Here is a 19,765-nt window from a genome sequence, read left to right as displayed (position 1 = left end):
GTGAATCTTGAATTAAGAGATTACTGTACAGTAATGCATACTACTCTTGCATACTTCCAGACAGCAGCATAATCTGCTAGCGAGGGTCCATATAGAAATTTTAAAGATCCTAGTGACAGGATCCTCTGCGGATTGGATGTGCAGTAAAATGGTGGGGATGTGCGCGCCAGCTTAAGGAGTAGAAAAAGTATGCAGAAATAAGACTCATTATTCTACTTCAGTGAGTGGTTCCATAGCTGCCCGCCGTCGGTGAGTAGAGAGCGCTGCGGTCATTCGTTAAATTGTATTGGAGTTTCAATGCTTGCAACTTTTGAACATGCGACGATGCGACAGTGCTACACCAAGCGGTCAGAGCCAAAGATTGTAATTAATACTACCAGGCTTGATAATACTTTACTGAGAATGATATTAAAAGTGTAGTAGCAGAGCGACTACGTGCGTAGTAGTAGTAAGTAATCACGAAGGTGCAGTGCAGTGTGTAAGTGATTAGTAGTGTCGGTTCGTTCATATTTCCATGGGGTCACTTTGAATATCCGAGCTGACTATTCTCCGTGGTTAAAGGTTCATATTTAAGTTTTATTGAACAATTCGGTATGTAAACAAAACAGTTTGGTGCTATTGATACTCTATTGTAGATTCGATGCTACAAGTTATAACCTAAATTTCATTCGCAACTAATTGTCGTACGATCGTAGAACCTACTGAGTTCTACCCAAAAAGAAATGGTATTGTTTTTACCCATGGTTGTTACAGTATTCGAAGAAAATTTGCAAACAGTGTGAATCGTGTAGACGTTATGAAAGAAAAAATATTTGACAAAGTGTCGTATACTTCATTCCCATGGCTAAAGGAAAATTAAGGGGCTCAGACTCTAATAATAAGGTATGTTTGCGAAATATCATTATTGTGACAAATACTGTTTAACGTAACACATTACAGTTAACAACATCCAATTCTACTTTTAAAAATGGAGAGACTTATACGTCAGAGTTTGAGATTAATGAAATACCACCTAGTGCCCGCACATTACTTACAAAGGGTTATATACAAGATGAAATCAACTCCTATTCAGGTATATATCTGTTTTACCATGTTACTGTATAATTTAGCTTTGATGTTTTTCACTACTATCTGATGAATAATTTCTAGGTGCCACTGTATCAACACGTGGGCGTTTTATGACAGAGCAGGAAAAAATACGCTGTCCTAATGAACGTCCCTTGTACTTGTATATACAGGGCCATACAAAACATAATGTAGATTGTATGTTATTACCTTGGATCTTCTTGCAAAAGCTAAGAAGATGCATCATGAAAGCAAGTCTAAGTTATCTTTTTATTGCTTTTTTCCAGTGGCTATACAAAAGATTCATGAGATCATTAAGACAGAACACCAGAGTTCGTTAAATAGGCCAAGTAGGTTTACTAATGCACCACCTCCACTTATGAGTTTACATTCCGGTATTACATCTGTGGTATGTTATACTTCTGTATGATTACAATCTGTTTTGTTTATGACGTTATATGTTTTTTTTTTATATGCTTACTTGTATATATATGCTTTTAACAGGAAAAGATTTGTGTTGGAATAGAAAATGCTCCAGAAGGGTTTGATTTACGAGGTAGAATTATAGGTGCAGGTGGAGCAAATTTGTTATACATTAGAGCAGAAACTGGTGCGAATGTAACATTAAGAGGCAGAGGATCGCAATTTGTTGATCTAGGTTTAGGAACCGAATCTCCGGAACCACTTCATTTGTACATAGAGTAAGATCGTTAGCATTGTCTTCTTTAACAGTACTCTGGTTTTTTAATTACAAGACACTTTATATGTTTTGTTTATACAGGCATCCAAAACCGGAAGCATTACAAAATGCAAAACAGTTAGCAATTAATTTAATTCAAACAATGCAGTCTGAATTACAGTCATACATACAGCAACAGCCACCACCAGTACAATCACAGCAAGTTATAGAACAGTCGCAAATACAACAAAGTATGAATTCAAAACTATTTTTAATAAGCGTTGTGAGCGATTATGCATTATTACGATTGCTATTTTTATTTTTATAGCAGAATTTCAAACCATGAACATTGGTACTTTGGGACCACCTAATGTTGTTACTATACAACATCAAGGTAGAGCACATACACTAATAGTTCATGGCTGTTAGAAATTCAATTTGTAACTGTTGCAAACCATTCTTATTTCACAGATATAATTCAACATCCTCAAAGTAGCGTTGTGACATTGCCTGCAACAATTCTTACTGCTACAGTGGCTGGTGGACCAGGGTCTGGTATAACAGTTCCTCCACCTGGAGTACACATTCCTCCTCATTCTGGACCATTGGTACCACCACCACAAGCTCAGGTGAATATGATTGCTAAAACCGTTTGTGGGGTTTGTTTCAATTCATTAACATATTCCATATGTAGGAAATACAAACATTCATGCCGCCTCCACCGGTTGGACAAGTGCAATTAATTGGACCACCATCAACAGTCAGTCAAGTGCAATATCAGATTCATCCTGGACAACCTTTACAAATCCAAGGGCTTCAACCTGGTTCACAATCGTCGCCTCAACCTGTAACTCAGATGTATGTGATGAGTCAGCCACCTCCACAAAATCCAGGGCAACAAAACTTTATAACGAGCAGTAGTGCGCCGGTTAGCGGTGCCGTTTCCTACGTGTACACGCAACCGAATGTGCAGAGGTCTTCTACACCTCCTCAAGGAATACTCGAAGCCGTAAACGTCAATTTACAACAACCACCTCCGGCGGCGCCAATTAACATAACTCAACAACCACCTCCACCATTGCTACATCTTCATTTTCCACCTCCGAACTTCCCGCCAAATCAACCACCGCCTCCAGTACCGCAAACTTACCAAATACAGTATCAGCAGGTTCAAGCGCCGGTATCTCAAGCACAAACCCAATTTGTGTTGCAACCTGGTGAACATATGGTTCCGCCTCAATTGCAACAAAATCATGAGCAGTCTCAAGCTGTGGCTCAACATATGTTACCTCCACAATTCGAAGGTCATAGTCCACAGTTTCATCTACAAGTTCCTCCTCCATCCACGCAGACTTTTTTGGTTCCCAATGCTCAGTCTCCACAACACCCACAGCAACATCCTCTCACTCCTGGAGGTGAAGTTCAACATCAACAAGATGGACCGGATCAACCACAGCCAGTCCCACCTCCACAAATTGTGCCACCACCATCAGCGGCTCAAATGACAAATTCTATGAATGTCCTTACAAGTATTCCTCCGCCGACTCAGGCACCACCTTCACAAAATGCTCCATGGTTGTATCCACCGCAGCAACCACAACAGATGCTGCAATCTCAGGGTCAACTACAGGTGATTCTTCACATATCTCATTTGCATTAATAACATTTTTGTCATGGGTCGAATGGCCGAAAAACTTGAAATGTGTATCTTGTAGGTCCAAATGCCGCCAGGAAACATGCCTCTGCATAATGTACCTCCGCCACAAGTTCAAGCCCAGATACAATATCATGCTCAACACATGCAGTATCAGAACGGTCATATGCCACCACAAGTACACTATACTGTACAGCCTCCTTCTCAGCAGTTCGATCAAAAACCTGAATCGCCAGAGCAGAAATCTCATGGAGTGAAAAGACGGTTTTCAGATGTTGAAGCGAACCCGGTAGGTTCCCGAGATCGTAATGTTTTATGTTTATTGTTATTGGTGGACAATTTAATTAAACCTTTTCCTGTGAACTGTAGGAAACACCACCCTATCAGTGTGGTCCATTACCTGCTCAGCGTCATGGAACAGGGTAAGTAAAGTAATTAATATACACCTTAGTTTCGTACACAACATAATTATTACATTTATATGTATGAGTAGCGAACGTTTTGCAATATGCAAAATTAAACTGTACGAATAAAGCAGGTTTAAAGAATTTTAATTATTTAAAAAATATACGAATGTTTGAAAAATGAAATTCAATAGCTTTGTTTGAATAAAATCAATTTGATGTAATATTCGATCAAATTCAAATTTGATAATAGTTTACAATAGCATAATTATAATGAGTACATTTTTTGTTTCTTTATTTCTTCTAACTATTTGATATATTAATACTAAGTGACGATTATTACACTTCACTAATTTTTTAGATGTAAAAAGTATAAGTTATAGGCAGCAAATAATGTGCTTGAGTATATTCACTCGAATACATTAAATTTCTTTCAGAAACCTGCTTTGATCATCTACCAAAATCAGTATATAGGAAGGAAACGCTTTCAAATGCTCAAAAACATAGTAACACCTAGATTTTTTCTTACTATTAAAACTGTTAGCATAAAGAACATTTGATATTATAATGTAAGGAGTATTACTTTATTGCTGACAAGCCATAAACTTGGTAAAGCAAATTTTGATATTCGCAATCAGTCTATTTTTAAGCAGTGGTACCATTCATAAATATATAAGTTACAATGTCAGTGCATTTAGTGAGAAAATCAACATTGCTTAAAGACAGCGACTGTGAATATAATAAATTTATTCACAGAATATTATGTCGGACAAAGAACTATTTATATTCACTTTGGTAACAATTTTTTGTAAATATAATTTCAAAAACATTTTTAAATTTATTACATCAGTGATGTAACTCGTAGAAGTTTGTATATAATACATACTTTTATGACTAGTTGTAAGGTCTTGACTAAAATAATAAGTTTTTAGACAGAGACATTATTTATAGATTTTACTGTTTTACAGATTAAATATTAAATAATTGGACAAATTCACAATAATAATATTCTGTGTAAAAAAATAGAATTAAATACGTATTGCGACATAAAGTTTTTGTATCATTAACTATAACCTGGGGTCACCAGGTACTTTTAACATTTCAGAAGTATCCGTGCCAGCTCGTCAGGTGATATTTGCTTAAAATTTTGAAATGTTTATCGGTAATGATCGAATCTATGTTAATAATTATGTAACTGAATTGTTTAAGCAGAGAAGGTGATCGGCAGCAACAAGTCTTACACGGTCCATCACCAACAGCTGCGGGCCTACCTCATGGAGATCGAAACAAGCTGCTAATGCCACCTCCACATCCAGGTCTGTAACTAAGAGTATACATGACGAAAGAGTGCTGGATACCTTTTGGAAATTAATGCATGAAATGCATTGGATTTCTTATCATTAACACTTTCAGGGCCGCACATTTAACATCAACTCTCGTATGCTGCTCACTCTCTGTATCTTATTGTTTATTGTCCTTACTACATTTGTGTATGATGTCATGACTTCATCATACTATTTATAAAAAAAACCCATTGAAACCATCACTAATTAATTTACCTATTGTTGATTTTTACTGATTCCGTAAATGGGAATTAATTTTGCTTTGCAGCATTTGAGACAGTGAAACTATGATGAAATGATGACTGTTTAAATATTCAGACAGTTATATCAATGTGCAATACAAAAATGGCCAGTTTAAATTGATTATTTGTGTCGCCCGTAGAAGCGTTAATTTTTCTCAAAATAAAAAGTATTACTTATCTGAATTATTGTCAGGTAGAGAAATTACGTGTACGTGACAGCGGTCGTCAAAGTGTTCGAGTGTAACATAAATACAATAATTAAGAAAATATTGGCAGCCATTCATGATACACTGTGCACGTACAATCTGTCTGTGCACACAATCTGGCTGTCTGTGATTTGACAAAATGTTTGTACTGTTATTTCAGATGGGTATCTAGCATTGTTTCTCAATACTCTTAGCCTGTAGTATATTATACACTGTAAATATATATTTTTTCTAAACAGTATGAATTTCTTCTTATTCTTAATTGATACATATTAGCAATCTGTTTTTTTCATGTATTCATTCAAACACATTGCAGCTGGGCGACAGGAATATCTACAGAATTTATGATCCTACAATGCAAATTGCTTTCGATTTAACTTTATTTATTATTATTTAGAAGTTAACGGATCTTTCGCTACACTATATGATTACGATAGTTAACTTGAATGTCTTAATTTTAATGCTTTTTCATCATATATTTTTGATCGAAATGTATGTATTTTCAGAACCGTACAAGAAAGTGATTTTACCTTTCAGTGATTGCTTTTGACCGGTATTAACTATAATTATTATCCTTCGTGTTATGTTGAAAATATATGTTTTAATATGAGTATTTTAAGTTTAACAAATTATACTACCAAGGTCATATAATCTGCGGATCGGACGCCCGACGCTGAGCATGCGAATACACGGAGTAGCAGCGCACGTTATCATATGAATGTCAATGGTTCTTATTTTTAAAAACTACTCATTCTAGTTTGTTATGTGTGCAAAAAGTTTGCAGACGTACATTGGCTCTCGCTGAATAGGTGCATACCATTGATTTTGTTAATAGCTTCTATTTTGCAGTAAATCAATCGAAGATTTTGAGGCCCGTATCAATCAGGAATCTGGATCTCGTTGAACGCAAACGTGCTTTTAAATATGAGTTTTCTTTTACAGATTTTAAGCGAACTCAAGGACACTAAATAAGTAGGATAAACGGGATATGGTAACAGTGACATACATAATTAATGCTACGAGTCTATTTACTATCTGTTTTCAGCTATGCATAGCGATTATAATAATTATTTTTTTAGTTAGAAATGGCTAATGATGTGAAATATTGTTAGTCTAGTATGTGTGTCTCTGTAGTTTTACAGAGAGCAATCATTGAGAATATTTTTACAAAAATTAACACACAGTGTTTTCTTGAGCAGAAAAAAACTAAGAAGCAGTAGCAGTTGATTATCAATTGGAATGGAAAATTGAAATTCTTAACAAAATTATTTTCGTATTCACAATATTTTGTCACGTTATTTGCCATATTCAAATATACAATGCATTTTACATACAGCTGTTATGCATCCTTCAATAAAATTCTTTTTATTTCATGAATTGCCGTTATTTAGGTGAGAAACGGAGCATGGACCAAAAACCTGCAGGCATAAATTCAGGTATTCTCAATGTTCTTTACAGTATAGTTTTTTAATTAATTTCTGGCGTATTGTGAAATAAGTTTTTTCAAGGGAATACGTTTTTGTTTAGGAAATGAACAGAATCCAATGGGAGATTCTGTAAACATTCATGCCGGAGGTGGTCCGCCTCTTCCCCCTCCACTTCCACCACAGGCACCATGGCAAGCACATCATGTCAGAACTCCATGGGGTAGACCACCACCAATGCCACGAGATGGAGACCATCAAGGAATGTGTCCCGCTTTACCTCCTACAAATATGCCACCACCTCAAATTAGACCCAGAGGTATTCACAAAGAGCTATGGCAATGATTATAATTACGATTGTAGTGATGGAAGTCTCGATGTCTGTTTCATGTATCTTCAAATTTCTTTAATTTTACGTAATTCATCGTTCTAATTAAGAGGGTATGTTTTGGGACACTTTTTCAACAAATTAAATAACATATCTTTGTTAAGATTCGTGAACTTATTGACATATTGTTAGTTTCATTATCGATGTGTAAGGTAAAGATTCGCTTTAATTAGGAATGTCACTTCTAGGTTCCATTAAGTGTTGAAAGTATACATTATTGACTCTATATGTATGTTCTTGTGATTACTTAGGACCTGTTGAAGGCAATCGATCGCCTGTTCAAAATGCGATGCTGGAGCACCCGATGAATGTCGAGTATAATCAAATGCCACAGTACACGACAAAACCTCCCCCTTACAATTCACACCCATTGATGCAATCCATTTGTAATCCACCGCCGCCTCCTCCACCGCATCATCAACAGCGACCGCAGCATCCTCCTCAGTCAATGCAGCATTACCAGGTGCCAATTTCTCAAACATATCAGCCGCCGACTTCCTGTCCACCGTGGATGAATTAAAAAAGAAAAAAGAAAAAACAGAACCACGTTATTATATATAACACATGAACAAAGTACTCTTACGCTAGTACCTTAAGATAGCCAGATGCGACCCGTCCGATTACATCGGTGCGTTTCCACTTCGAGTGCTATATCGAAATGCGATGGAACCACGTTAAGCGGACGAACGTTGCATCGCGTTGTCTTCATTCGATTGTTCCTTGCGATTGTTAATTATAATTTAAATATCTGTTGCGCCGACAGCGTCGCTGTAGAATACGCTGCTCTGTAAAATCGAAAATTGTGTACATGTTACAAAAATTATTTATAGTGAACCAGTGTATAAGGCTTTAGGTAGCAAAACGCTAGTAATGAATTTATAAATACCGTGTTAACTTATAAGAAGGGTGCACAGGTGTAAAGAGAAACAGGTGTGCAACACCGAAACATGTTAATTCACGGTTCGTTAAAACGAAACGACTACTCGTCTATTTGTCGGTGCAATATGGGTGCATATAGTTAGAAGGAAATAACCGGCATTAGTTCCAAGAGATGATATGCTTTTAATATTCACGCACACAGACACGCCGCGAGGAAACCCTAGAACTATGTACTTTTTGTATTTATAGGACGTAATTAGCCCCCTTCTGGAATTTACCGTACTCTGTATGTTCCCTTTCTTTATTGGTATGCTGTACCGATCCATCTGTTTATATATATATATAGACAATACAGACACGGTGTGTAGGATTTTCTATGGAAATGTGAATAAATCATTGACGACGACCCCACGTTTTATCAAAATTTGGAGGGTCCTTTTTTAGCGCGATAACGACTCGTGGACTTCTCTATAAGCAACACGCTAGATGAATGGAACGAATTTAACCACTGTTATAGTACAATACCTCTGGTTTTACGATTTATGTGAACGGGGTCACTAATCGCTCCTCACACCTCGTACGCGATTCCGGTACAGACATTTTTGAAAACAGTATAGTTCTTTAGCCTTACACGATCATATGCGTCGAGCACGAACCGATTGAATTTGGACTGATCTACCAAATTCTTTACCTTGGGTTAAGCCATCGTTTTTTATGGTTTAGTTATAAAAATATATTTTCCGATGGAATATAATTTTTTGAATAAATTAATTTAATCATGATAAATTTTTGTGTAATAGTAACGTCCATCACTTTTCCTTGTCCCACTTTATTCTCTGCTTAGGTCAGAAAAATATGTTACTATAGCTATAACTACTAGTTTACAAGTTCATCTTTCACTTTTTGGGCATTTTAAAATATCTCAAAAATCCAAGTGAAAAATCATTCATCCGAGAAAATTTCGGCTCTTCAAGTGTTTGAGCGATTTTGACTATCAAATAAATAAAAGATACACCTTTGAACGTTTTTCTTTTTATTGTGATAAAATATAATTTCGTACTTCGCTGCGACCATTAATTTTTGACTGTGAAAACATCGCTCCACCGGATTCACCAATCGTTTACTATCGATCTCAGTCAGGGGAGTCGTTAAACCGGTACCGTTTTTGCCATCAATCGGCTATCGTTCTAATTAAAGTCGTTAAACGATACAACAAGGTACGTACGCCGATCGAATATTGGCCTAGGTTTCCATGCCGCGCGAAATTCTGCTTAATACAAATCCGATGAAGCCGTACACCGGTGAAATTGTCTGTCGTTATATGGGGCGAATGGGGCGCGTTAAAGGGCGCAATGAAATGGACTGCCATAAAACGAGGGCCGTTACAACGCGTAATTAAAAGAGGACATCAAGATTTTGCGACAGAATACAATTGTTCAAGACACATATTTCATACTAAGAGTAAATTGATCGTAAAAATGACTCTATTTTTATTTAGAAGCGCGACCAGCTCCTTTTGCGCCCACGCTTGTTTTTACACGGAAAATACTCGCACGAAACTATAGTCAGTAGAAACTACAAAACGTAAACTCGTAATTTCGTTTTAATATTATAATATCATAATATAACGTTCATGCAATCTAAATACATTTATTTAGAAAGATTAATATTCTGGAAGTAATTTAAGACTGTTTTTGAATAGAAAATAAAACTTGCAACAAATATGAGTCAAATAAAAAAATTTGTTCTTTCTTTAATATCTTTGTTTGTGTAAAACACATTATCGATGATTAATAAAATTCGTGGGATCGATTAAGCCGAGAACGACGTTTCACGAATCAGTTGCGGTACAAAGCGACTCACTTCATCGTTCAATCACCCTTCCATCATCGTGATCATAACCATACCTCTCGAATTACCAACACAGCTAATTAAAATCAGGGGATGATCGTGTCGATCCCAACAAATTAAAGCAATGTCCCAGGTTTGTCCGTCCTCGTCGCACCAGCTAGTCGCAGCCTCCATTGCTTTCCAACGCGCGCGTCGTAGGTTTCCGAAGAATTATGGACTCTGCGGTAACTTCGAGAACAAGGTAATCATCTTTTTGATAAAAACGGCATTCCGCTGAACGCGAAGACCTTTGTCGAAAAGACCCGCGCCTCGAACTCGGGCGACGCTTGACAGCGACATTTTATCGTAAATCAAATTAGGCTGAAAGCGTGACAGAGAACGAGGAGCCGCAGGAGTCGGAGAACGTTCAGTTCTCTTCGAGAAAATGCTCGAGCTCGAGACCAGACCTTACTAAAACAGTCTGGAGCGACGAGTACGGTGAAAGTGGCTCGATCAAGGAAAACTTACTTCAGAAACCAATAATCTGCAGTTGCTGTCGTAAACGCAACGGGGCTGCAAAAGCTAACGAACCGGCGAACGCTTCGAGGACAACGGACCAGTGCAGCGCCGGGGACGCGCTTGACATTGTTCCAAGCAAAGAGTACAATGAAATATCAAAGAAAGGCGATCCGTCCAAATCGGAACAACCGGACAAGTACGATATTTTGTCCGTCGTTTTACGTAGCGGGAGAAATGCTTCTCCCCGACTGCAGTAATTCCTGGATAACTGTCGCTTCTTGCTGCCATTATGAACCACTTTTCATCCTCACTGTCTCTTAGAACTGCCGAAATTCTGGAAATTCTTGAATGACTAGAAATAGTAAAAACTCAATAAAAAAGTTAATAGTTAAAACTTAAACCCTTTTCTGCAGATTCACATTTTTTTTAGTGTTTCAAAATGCTCTAAAAATGTATACATTATTTTAATTTCTTATTTATTTGATTCTAACAGTCAACTAGGACATCAAAATATGTTTCTTTTTTAAAAACGTTTCCTTTAAAATACATAAACTATTTATATGTGTAATAGAATCTAAATGAAAGGGCACAGCCAATTAAGATGGTCAAAACTGCCCTTAGAGGTTTTTCAATGAGTTCGATAGCGTTGTTGTTGAAATTGAAAATGAAATTGAAATTGAAGTTGGAAGTTGGAAGTTGAAAGTTGAAAGTTTTTATTGGTCAGCTATCGAACGGTGTATGACTCATTGAAAAACCTCTAAGGGCAGTTTTGACCATCTTAATCGGCTATGCCCTTTATTTTGAATAAAGCAGCACATTTCATAATTTAATTGAACTGTTCGCTATTTAATAAGTGACATCCACTTTTGTGAAGCGATGCAACAAGTTTAAAACATGCCGGCTACACGCAAACGTTTTCGCACAAATAATCCGGACGCGTGTTGCGTTAAGAACCGCCCTATTGACGAGCAGCGAAGAAACTCGCAAGAATTTTTCGGGCCATTTATTGAAATATCTCGGTGTTCAACGTTCGCGACCGAACTTTCCGCGAGCTGACTTATTTTATTTTCCAGCTCTGACGTAAAAACGCTGAAAAGTTTCATAACGGAGTCCAGAAATTCTATCCGTTGCCGCACTTCGTATTCCCATTCACGAAGACGAAGTCCAAAAGAAACTTCGGCCAAATTGGATTCCGTTAATCTTCTATACGACGAAGGCTACGATCGAGTAGATAACGTTAAAGGCGGCGGCTCGCCGGAGAAACGGAGTAAGTTGAAATTCCGCGCGTTCCTGAATCACGGCGACCGTCCCGATGAATTATCGCGATAATTTCGCTTCGTTTAGAGTGCAACATGGAAGAGCAGCATCGTTGCGAGGGCGTCAGCTGCAGGCTGGATCCGAGGAACTCCAAGTCGAACCTGTGCGGATCGTGCAGGGACAGCTCGCGCGACAATACGCATCGGCGCTGCGATTCGCAGTGCGCGAAGCACTCGAACGTTGACTTGTCCCGGTCGCGTCGAGACTTTTGCCGTTCTCAGAGTCGCAGTCGGTGTTGTCACAATCACAGTTGTTGTCATCATTGCGAACGAGAAGATTGCCACAGGTTCGTGATGATCCCGTTCGATGCGTGAAATTCCAACTCGTCTGGAGGACAGATTTTCGATGCTGAAGTGTTCACGCACGAAATCCAGCTAACCGAGAGATGATAATTTTTAGTTGCTCGGTGAAAGAAAAGCCTCGTCTTTTTTCGGACACCTATCTCTGCTCGTCGAACTGCGCCGGCCATAGGAAATGCTGCGACAGAAATCACGCTATTACGAACGAGTCGATCCGACGTCGTGATCTTCGTTCGAAGGAGAAGATATCTACTGTGCAGGAGCAGAACGACGAGGAGTACGAGGATTGCGTGGCCAAGATCGACCACAAGGATTCGTTGTGTATCTTGGTGGAGAAGTACAAGGCCAGTAAAAAGTGCAAACACAGAAAGTACGGGGGCGAGAACGATTTGCCGGACGATCGGGCCAGGGACGACTGCAACAAATCGTTCACTTCCGAGGCTAGCCAAATGGATGAGAACGCGAGCCTGAGGAACAACAGGGAGAGATGCTGGCCCAGCGACGGGCATCGGTTTCAAGAGAACTGCAGACCGTCCGGGAAACCGTGCAGAACCGGTTGCGTGCAGATTTTCCGGGAGGGGGACTCCAACCAGATAAAAAATCTGAAGTCGCGTTTAGTCAAAACCGGAATGTGCTCCTCGGCCAAGGGCACGCCGTGGAGGCACACGTTTTAGGTCCGAGTAAATTCGAAATCGCGCTGCTTGTCGTATTCCTAGGACAGGTTCTCTTGTACGTCGTACTTTTGTATGCAAAAATCAACTGCGACAGTTCGTGTTGAATTCAATCTCGTCGACGAACTCGCTTTCGCTCGATCAAATGTTTTCGTATCTACGAGGAAAATACAAGTTGTCTTACACAAATACGAGTGCTGTTCGAGCTTCACTAGTTCAAACTTGTTTACCCGTATTTCTTAAGTCCGCTTTCGTTTTATCGCATTGTGTACAGAAAAAGAAAAGGAAAAGAGAAAGGACGTGCATGGATTTATGTCTGCCGCGAAGAATCCCGAACTCCGGCGTTTCTGGAAGCGAATTTTTTAAAAGTATATCACCCTAATAAAGTTAATCAAGCTATTTTGGAAGTATATTGCTTTAATAAAGTTAATAACCGAGGACATTTATATATCATTCCACCGCATCGTTCGCGGTGTCGGTCTCTTGGGCAACATTTGGCTCCTCTTCTGCCTCCTCGGGCTTCTGCTCCTCCGCTTCCGCGCCCTCTTTTTCCTTTTCTTTCTCTTCCGTCCCTGCAACGGAGTTCGTTATTAATTGATTTGCGCATTGCGCGTGAAATAAATTCCGGCCGTAGTCTCCGCACAAAGCAATTTCAGAAGAGAAATGCTTTTACATTTATTTGGAAAGTTCAAAGTGCGCGCGCGGCACGCGTCTGTGAAATTCCGAGTGCTGTTTTCCCATTAAACCGACCTTCTGCGAACCGTTAAATCAATCTATCGTATTGTTCCGCGATGTCAAAGCGAACGGCTCGCCGACGGATTAATGCGAACGCCCGTGAAATAATGCGATACAGAATCCTCCTCTCGGCGCTTAATTTAGGAAAACGTTCCGCAAATTGTTAAGACGAGAGAACGATTTACGGTCCGAGGATCGTCTTCTTTGTTTTACCGGCGCCCTCCTCGTCGGTTTCTAATTCCGTCGGGTACTCCGTTTCAGCCTCCGATTGTGGTTCAACGCTCGTAGGCAATTGCTCCGCAGTCATTTCGACTTCCGACGCTCGCCGCGCATCCATTTCCGCTTCCGTCGACTGTTCTTCCGGGTATTCTGTGTCGGTCTTTGCTTCCGATTCCGCTGGACGGTATTCAGAATCAGGGCTGGCCGGCGCGGACACGGTTTCCTCCTCTGTTCCTGCGGGGAAATTTGTACACGATGTTTGACGATCCCATGTATCGCTTTCGGACAACGTTTAACGTTTAATGTGTGCACAGGTAAAAAAAGAATTACAAAAATTTATGTAAGTAGTTCCGGCCCACTTTTAGAAATTTTTCAAAGTTCCACCGCCAAAGTTTTACAGCTTTCGGAGCGCTTTTAATACTTGATACGAAATTAACAAAATTCAAAATACCTGAGTCGATCTCCGCTTCTTTTTCTGGTCTTTCTTCCTCGTCATCCTCGATCGCTTCTCCCTCTTCCGCTCTTGCTTCTTCTAATTAAAATTGACACGTTACCATCGATAAATACCTTTCTAATGAAAACGGCTGTACACCTGCACAGGTGATTGAACTACTCACTGCGACCTGACTGTACTGTGATAAAATAGAAGTCGAGCTTGCGAATACATTGCCGTGATTTTTACGAGAAATTATTAAATGGTTTAACGAACAATTCTCCCAGGCCAGACGTTTCTGAAGTGTGTTAGCCAATCACGTGCAGTTGCGCGTCGCAATTCGAACGATAATGTTTGAATAGTATTCGGGCGTTCACCATCCATCGACAGACGAGACATTCTCAAGTGTTCTTTGATAGCCATCTGAACCTTCGTGCTGGCGATCGTTAACTCCTCTTGAGTACCGTATTCCATCGGGATATCGTCGCGAGACATCACTTTTTGGAACACTCTCTGGTGCAGGGAATCGATAACTGCCTGAACGATCATCGACTTCGTCGACTCTAAACGTTGCACGTCGTAACAGCCTCTTCTCTCGCGGTACTGCTTGTATGCTCTCTGATTTAACGAGATTTATTAAGGCGGCTGGAAGTTACGATCACGCGCGACAAAAATATACTGCTCGAAAAGATTATGGCATAGAATAACGTTGGGTGAGAATTGGCCAAATCTGATCGACGATAACTGCGCGAAAAATCATCGTGGGCGATTCTTTTTTTCAATTAAAATTTGAAACCTCTACTTTAAGATAGTCTTCTTAGATTTTCAGTTTTGTGTACACTCATCACTGTTATCATTTATTTCCATGCTTGTCAGATTATAGTTTACAGTAACTGTTGGCAATTTTTAATATGACAAACATTAGTCTCACGTGTAAAGGGTTACAGTAATAAGGGAGTATCGAACTTGGAGGTTCCAAATTTTAATTTAAAAAAAGAGAATCATTATTGATTCTAAGCAGTGCTTAAATTGGACAATATTCCTCTTAAATGATTAGGACAATTAAGAAGTTTTAGAGAAATGTTTTCTTGCTATTATTGTAAAAGATTTAAAATTATTTCACAAGTATTACTGCAACATATTGCAATTGCCTTAGGGAGATACGAAATAAGGAACATTACCTGGATAACCGTGGCAGCCTCGTTCGCCTTTTCCATCGTCAAACCGGAATCGTTGTACATCATTTCCATCCAAGCGACAGCTTGAATTGTCTCCGCGGTCTCCACTATTCGACTATCCTCCTTCAGCTCTTCTTCAGTCTCCGCTGCGAATATTCACGTTATTGAAAACCCTCGATACCAGATCCCCGTAAAATTCTCTACAGTGTCGCAGAACTAAGATCTTACGGACGTCCATCTTCTGGTTTCTCCTGGTGTAATATCCACGATAAGCGAACTATATACGCGACAACGTCTCAGTTATTCGTTCGTGAAAATAAAAAGCGAGTGACTCTTACCTTCAAGTGTTTCGCAGCTTTCAAAATTTCCGACTGTGTCGCACCAGCATTTCTGAGGATGTCCAACGTCTGGCCGACCGCTTTCCGCCACTGAACCTTCCCCTGTCTCTCCTCCAGCACCATTCTTTCGTAGTGACCGCGAAACGCTGCCTAACACGGCGAAACGTATCATTTATTTTGTCAATTAAATTTACATGCAGCGGCGTACATAATTATACGCTGACAATAATTTTTATATCGTTACCGATACCTGAACGAGAAGTTAACAAAGTGTCATAGTTGTAGATTTCTAATATTAAAATATACAGATAAAATATACAGATGTTTTGCTTTTTCAGACAGAGTGTCTCAGTGAAAGGAGGCTAGCTACAGTACTCTGAATAATTATAAACTCAAAGTAAATTTTATATGTTTACTGATACCTGAACAAAAACGAAGAAAAGATATAATTGTATATCCCTATTTTCTATTATTTCTGTAATATGGAAGTAATAAATAAATAAATATATGAATAAATATATATATAATTGTATTATTTTTTATTCTAATATATTTGTAACATATTTCATACCACCGTATAGGGTTTAGTTATACTTGTATCACGGTAGCAGCGCGTTCAGCATTTTCGCGGGTCGATCCAGTCGCTTCCAGGATGCTTCGTACGGAGCTCTTGGACTTTTCGTCTTCGGTATAGTCTACGAATATTAGCAAGGTTTTTAACGAAATCTTTTGCAACCCTGAAAGTCCTGGTAACATTCTAAATGTACTGAATTCAGTGTCGTCTACAGAGTGATTCACTAAAGCTGTTACAAAGCAATACATCCGTTACCGTAAACGATACTCAACACTGCAAACGATAACAGAGATATTGCTTTTGATTTTAAAATTAAACAAAAAAAAAATCGCGTTTGTCTAGAACCTATCACGGACTTCTAAAAATAATCGTGCATTACGACAGTCGCAGAATACAAGGCGGTTCAGCGTACCTTTCGCAGAATTCGTGTGCCATAAATTTACCTGTGCATACTTGTTCCGGTTGCGTGTCAACCGCGTCCAAGTACTCCCGGAACGCTTTCTGGGAACCAAAAAAAAAAAAAAAGAGCCGGGCATTTCGAAGCGAAATGCACCGTGTCAGTACCGATAGGCATCTGACACGCTAGAAGAAAATTTACTTGGATCCGCGGCGCCGCGAGTGCGATCTGTTCCAAAGTAAAACCGGCTCGGTAAAGTATAGCAATGATCGCTTCGCTCCCGAGCAGTATGTTGTTCACGACCTTCACAGCGACTGAAAACGATAAAAGAAGTTGTCACTGATACTGTCAAACGAACTTGTCGAACGGCTGTTAAAAGCGCAGTCAATGGCAATTGGATTTGTTGAAGGACTCACCTTTTGTGTTCTCCCTCGTGATCAAAAGCGTGTCCACGTATTCGGCGATGAAGTCATACAAACTCGATGGTTGCGATCTCAGTACCTGTTTTTTTAAAATCAATCGTTTAGGATGAAGAAGCTAATCACTGTGCTCTGTTAACAGAGAACAGACAAATATTTTTATATCGGGAACAGTAGAAGAAAAAATTAGAAGCCAGTTAGGAAAAATGAATGCGTGAAACTACGGCAAGGGTTTAAGAAGACCGTGTCTGATCTATGGTCGTCCTTCTTCACTGGCGATCGAATGATCGTAAATCTCAGAGAACATCGTATCGTGTTCGGAGTAAAATAAAAATTCCCTCGAGCTTTCTAAAATTCGGTTATTAATTTATCGTGAATCTGAATTTATTCGTGCGGCATTCACGACCGTGTAAATGGATTGCCGCATTCTCATTTGCATAAAGAGCGATAGAAAGTAACGCGCGTCTCTGAACCGGTTGATCCGATGTACGGAGGTAAAAAAAACAACGGGTTACACGCTTCCGACGTCGAGATAGGAAAGTCCTCGTTAAACGTTGTTCGGTATTAACAAGAAAAACGTCGAGATTCGAGTCTCCCGGCAAGGAACGCCGGGTTAATGCTGGACTGCGTCGCTTATCGGAAACACTTTAGTTAAAGATAGAGCGAAACGCCGCGCGTGCTTACCTCGCGTGAAATGTCAGCGCTCAATTCCCGTAATCCTTCTGGCACCTTGTATACGTGCTTGGCGCCGTGCAGCTGCAGCATCGGGTCCATTTTTCGATTTTCCGCGACGACGATGCTCGAAATTACAACGAGGTACGCGTCGACGTGCGCAAAGGTGTACGAACGTCATCGTGAATTTTGTTATCCCAGCTGTCCAGCGACATGCCATGTATTTCGTTTTTGTTTAACGAGTCGCGCTAGCCAGGCGCCGTTTTAAATAATAATTAGGCTGCGGGGATCTTTGTGCAAAATAAAGATCTGTTGCATCGTGGGATGCAGGCGCCAGGTTTACATTTAATTTTTCTTTCAATGATTTCAACAAATTGAAAATAATACATCGATAATCTTCAATTAGTTTTATTTAAACGTTGCTTTAAATTTTCCATAAATCCGTGAAATCTGCAATCTAATAAGCTGCCTAGCTGCGCGCTGATCGATCACCGAACTAAAATATCATTCTAACGGCCGGAAAGGTAATGGAATTTTTCCGCAAAAATACCATTGTCCGGTTAAATAGAAAATTCTGTGTTGGACAATGCGTTTGGCCAATTTACCGTACAATTTTTCCCGTGTATCTGGCTTACGTCAGTCGTTTTTCCATTCTACATTACTGTCCGCGTTTCTGGCATTCATCGCTAACAATCTGCTTCGAAAATCCGTTGCGTTTCGATTATTCCGCAGCGAATCGCGAGCCGCAATTTGCTTTGACGAAATTTATATCGTTCGTGGTAACAAGTTAATTATCGTGTAACAAGCAATTTTTTATAAATACGTTTAGCCGTAGAATTCTGTCGGACGTTATTATTTTCGTGGAAGACTATTTCTTGCAGTCATTCGTAACGAACACTTTAACTCCCGAATAGTATACCATTTTGATAAAAATATAACTTAGTATGCCTGGGATTTTTGTTATAATTTTATTTAACAATTTTTCGAACATATTTTCCCACGTACTTCTCCCGTGCACGTTAGACGTTCTGAAAAAGAACGAAAACAATAAATTTTGTATGCACCTACTATTTATTGTATTATTAAAATAATTTAATATAATCGTAACTTATGCCCTGTTGCCAGCGTGATGGCGATTTACGAATATCATTTTTGAGAAGTATATGTTCCGGTAGACCTAATATAAAGATTAATGGATTTATCGACAATATTAATTAATTATGAGAAACTAGATAGCCGGATAAGAACATTTATATTCCGAGTCGAAACGAACCCAAGCCTCGTCGTGCAAGTGTTAAAGTGAGAAATTTCTGGTGATCCGCGTGGGTGCTTTCCCGCAGCAAAATCAGGTTACCCAACTCGCTCCCGAGCAGTCGTTGCGAATGATCGCCTCCATGATCGTAGCCATTAACAGAGACATTTACATAATACACTGGCAATATGAATTCGCATAAACGATCGTGTGTCCATCCGTTGCGTGCCTGGCACAGCTAGTTCTGCATGGTCTTCGTACAATCTTCTTTGTAATCGATAGCTTCTATCAACAGAGCGAACGATACTCTTTATTTTCGACGAAAGATGTAAGTATGTAAATTGCTCTAATTAAATTCTAACTATACATTCACTTTTCTTCATATTTTGTTCAAATATAGTAACTTCATAAAATACAGTTGAAATACATTCCAAGCTGAAACACAAGTATCATCTTAATTTATCCACCGGCAATATTCGAGTTTTTCTTTTATAAATATTTCTTAAACATTTTTGTTCAAGCATATATTATAAAAAAAAATCGCAGGAAGCTTAACGCTAAACCATCCGAGCACTAAAGATGTCTGGATTACAAGATGAATTTATTCAGGCATCTTGTCATTTTTATT

At 39.2% G+C, this 19,765-nt stretch overlaps 3 protein-coding genes across 8 annotated transcripts; 2 read left to right on the top strand and 1 right to left on the bottom strand.

The window, feature by feature from the left end:
* The first annotated feature begins 380 nt into the window (after nucleotides 1–380).
* LOC144476813 (uncharacterized) lies at nucleotides 381–8,690 on the top strand. 6 transcript variants are annotated; one of them, XM_078194105.1, is made up of 16 exons: nucleotides 381–591; nucleotides 754–882; nucleotides 940–1,072; nucleotides 1,150–1,263; nucleotides 1,353–1,474; nucleotides 1,570–1,766; nucleotides 1,847–1,995; nucleotides 2,076–2,138; nucleotides 2,216–2,373; nucleotides 2,439–3,374; nucleotides 3,460–3,687; nucleotides 3,768–3,820; nucleotides 5,012–5,118; nucleotides 6,985–7,029; nucleotides 7,121–7,336; nucleotides 7,657–8,690. In XM_078194105.1, the coding sequence occupies exons 2-16, from the start codon at nucleotides 841–843 to the stop codon at nucleotides 7,923–7,925; spliced, it is 2,832 nt and encodes a 943-aa protein (XP_078050231.1). In that variant the 5' UTR covers nucleotides 381–591; nucleotides 754–840; the 3' UTR covers nucleotides 7,926–8,690. The 6 variants fall into 6 exon arrangements, with proteins under 6 accessions (XP_078050231.1, XP_078050241.1, XP_078050213.1 ...); XM_078194087.1 differs by having other exon boundaries at nucleotides 382–561; nucleotides 2,073–2,138; XM_078194069.1 differs by having other exon boundaries at nucleotides 382–591; nucleotides 2,073–2,138.
* Nucleotides 8,691–10,259: 1,569 nt separating this feature from the next.
* LOC144478420 (uncharacterized) lies at nucleotides 10,260–12,923 on the top strand. The gene is made up of 5 exons (XM_078196280.1): nucleotides 10,260–10,376; nucleotides 10,495–10,829; nucleotides 11,707–11,900; nucleotides 11,978–12,236; nucleotides 12,350–12,923. Exons 1-5 carry the CDS (start codon nucleotides 10,260–10,262, stop codon nucleotides 12,921–12,923), a joined length of 1,479 nt encoding a protein of 492 aa, XP_078052406.1.
* A 1,651-nt stretch (nucleotides 12,924–14,574) lies between these two features.
* LOC144478226 (uncharacterized) lies at nucleotides 14,575–17,987 on the bottom strand. The gene is made up of 9 exons (XM_078195974.1): nucleotides 17,898–17,987; nucleotides 17,211–17,295; nucleotides 16,996–17,108; nucleotides 16,841–16,898; nucleotides 16,418–16,626; nucleotides 15,824–15,973; nucleotides 15,646–15,762; nucleotides 15,489–15,614; nucleotides 14,575–14,925 (listed from the first exon to the last, which is right to left on the bottom strand). The coding sequence occupies exons 1-9, from the start codon at nucleotides 17,985–17,987 to the stop codon at nucleotides 14,575–14,577; spliced, it is 1,299 nt and encodes a 432-aa protein (XP_078052100.1).
* Between the last annotated feature and the right edge of the window lie 1,778 nt (nucleotides 17,988–19,765).

This window comes from Augochlora pura, chromosome 2 (genome assembly GCF_028453695.1).
Source record: "Augochlora pura isolate Apur16 chromosome 2, APUR_v2.2.1, whole genome shotgun sequence".
Classification (NCBI taxonomy): Eukaryota; Metazoa; Arthropoda; class Insecta; order Hymenoptera; family Halictidae; genus Augochlora; species Augochlora pura.
Note: the sequence above shows the minus strand (reverse complement) of the source record. Positions and strands in the feature narration are given on the sequence as shown.

Bases quoted from the DNA above. Each gene is read 5' to 3' on its own strand.
- LOC144478420 (XM_078196280.1), top strand. From the start codon at position 10,260: ATGTCCCAGGTTTGTCCGTCCTCGTCGCACCAGCTAGTCGCAGCCTCC. The intron at 11,901-11,977 runs GTAAGTTGAAAT...CGCTTCGTTTAG, and splicing joins CGGCTCGCCGGAGAAACGGA to AGTGCAACATGGAAGAGCAG. The intron at 12,237-12,349 runs GTTCGTGATGAT...GATAATTTTTAG, and splicing joins GAACGAGAAGATTGCCACAG to TTGCTCGGTGAAAGAAAAGC.
- LOC144478226 (XM_078195974.1), bottom strand. From the start codon at position 17,987: ATGGACCCGATGCTGCAGCTGCACGGCGCCAAGCACGTATACAAGGTG. The intron at 17,109-17,210 runs GTGAGTCCTTCA...TATCGTTTTCAG, and splicing joins CACGAGGGAGAACACAAAAG to TCGCTGTGAAGGTCGTGAAC. The intron at 14,926-15,488 runs GTAATGTTCCTT...TCGTTAAATCAG, and splicing joins AGGCTGCCACGGTTATCCAG to AGAGCATACAAGCAGTACCG.
- LOC144476813 (XM_078194087.1), top strand. From the start codon at position 841: ATGGCTAAAGGAAAATTAAGGGGCTCAGACTCTAATAATAAG. The intron at 2,139-2,215 runs GTAGAGCACATA...CTTATTTCACAG, and splicing joins TGTTACTATACAACATCAAG to ATATAATTCAACATCCTCAA. The intron at 7,030-7,120 runs GTATTCTCAATG...GTTTTTGTTTAG, and splicing joins ACCTGCAGGCATAAATTCAG to GAAATGAACAGAATCCAATG.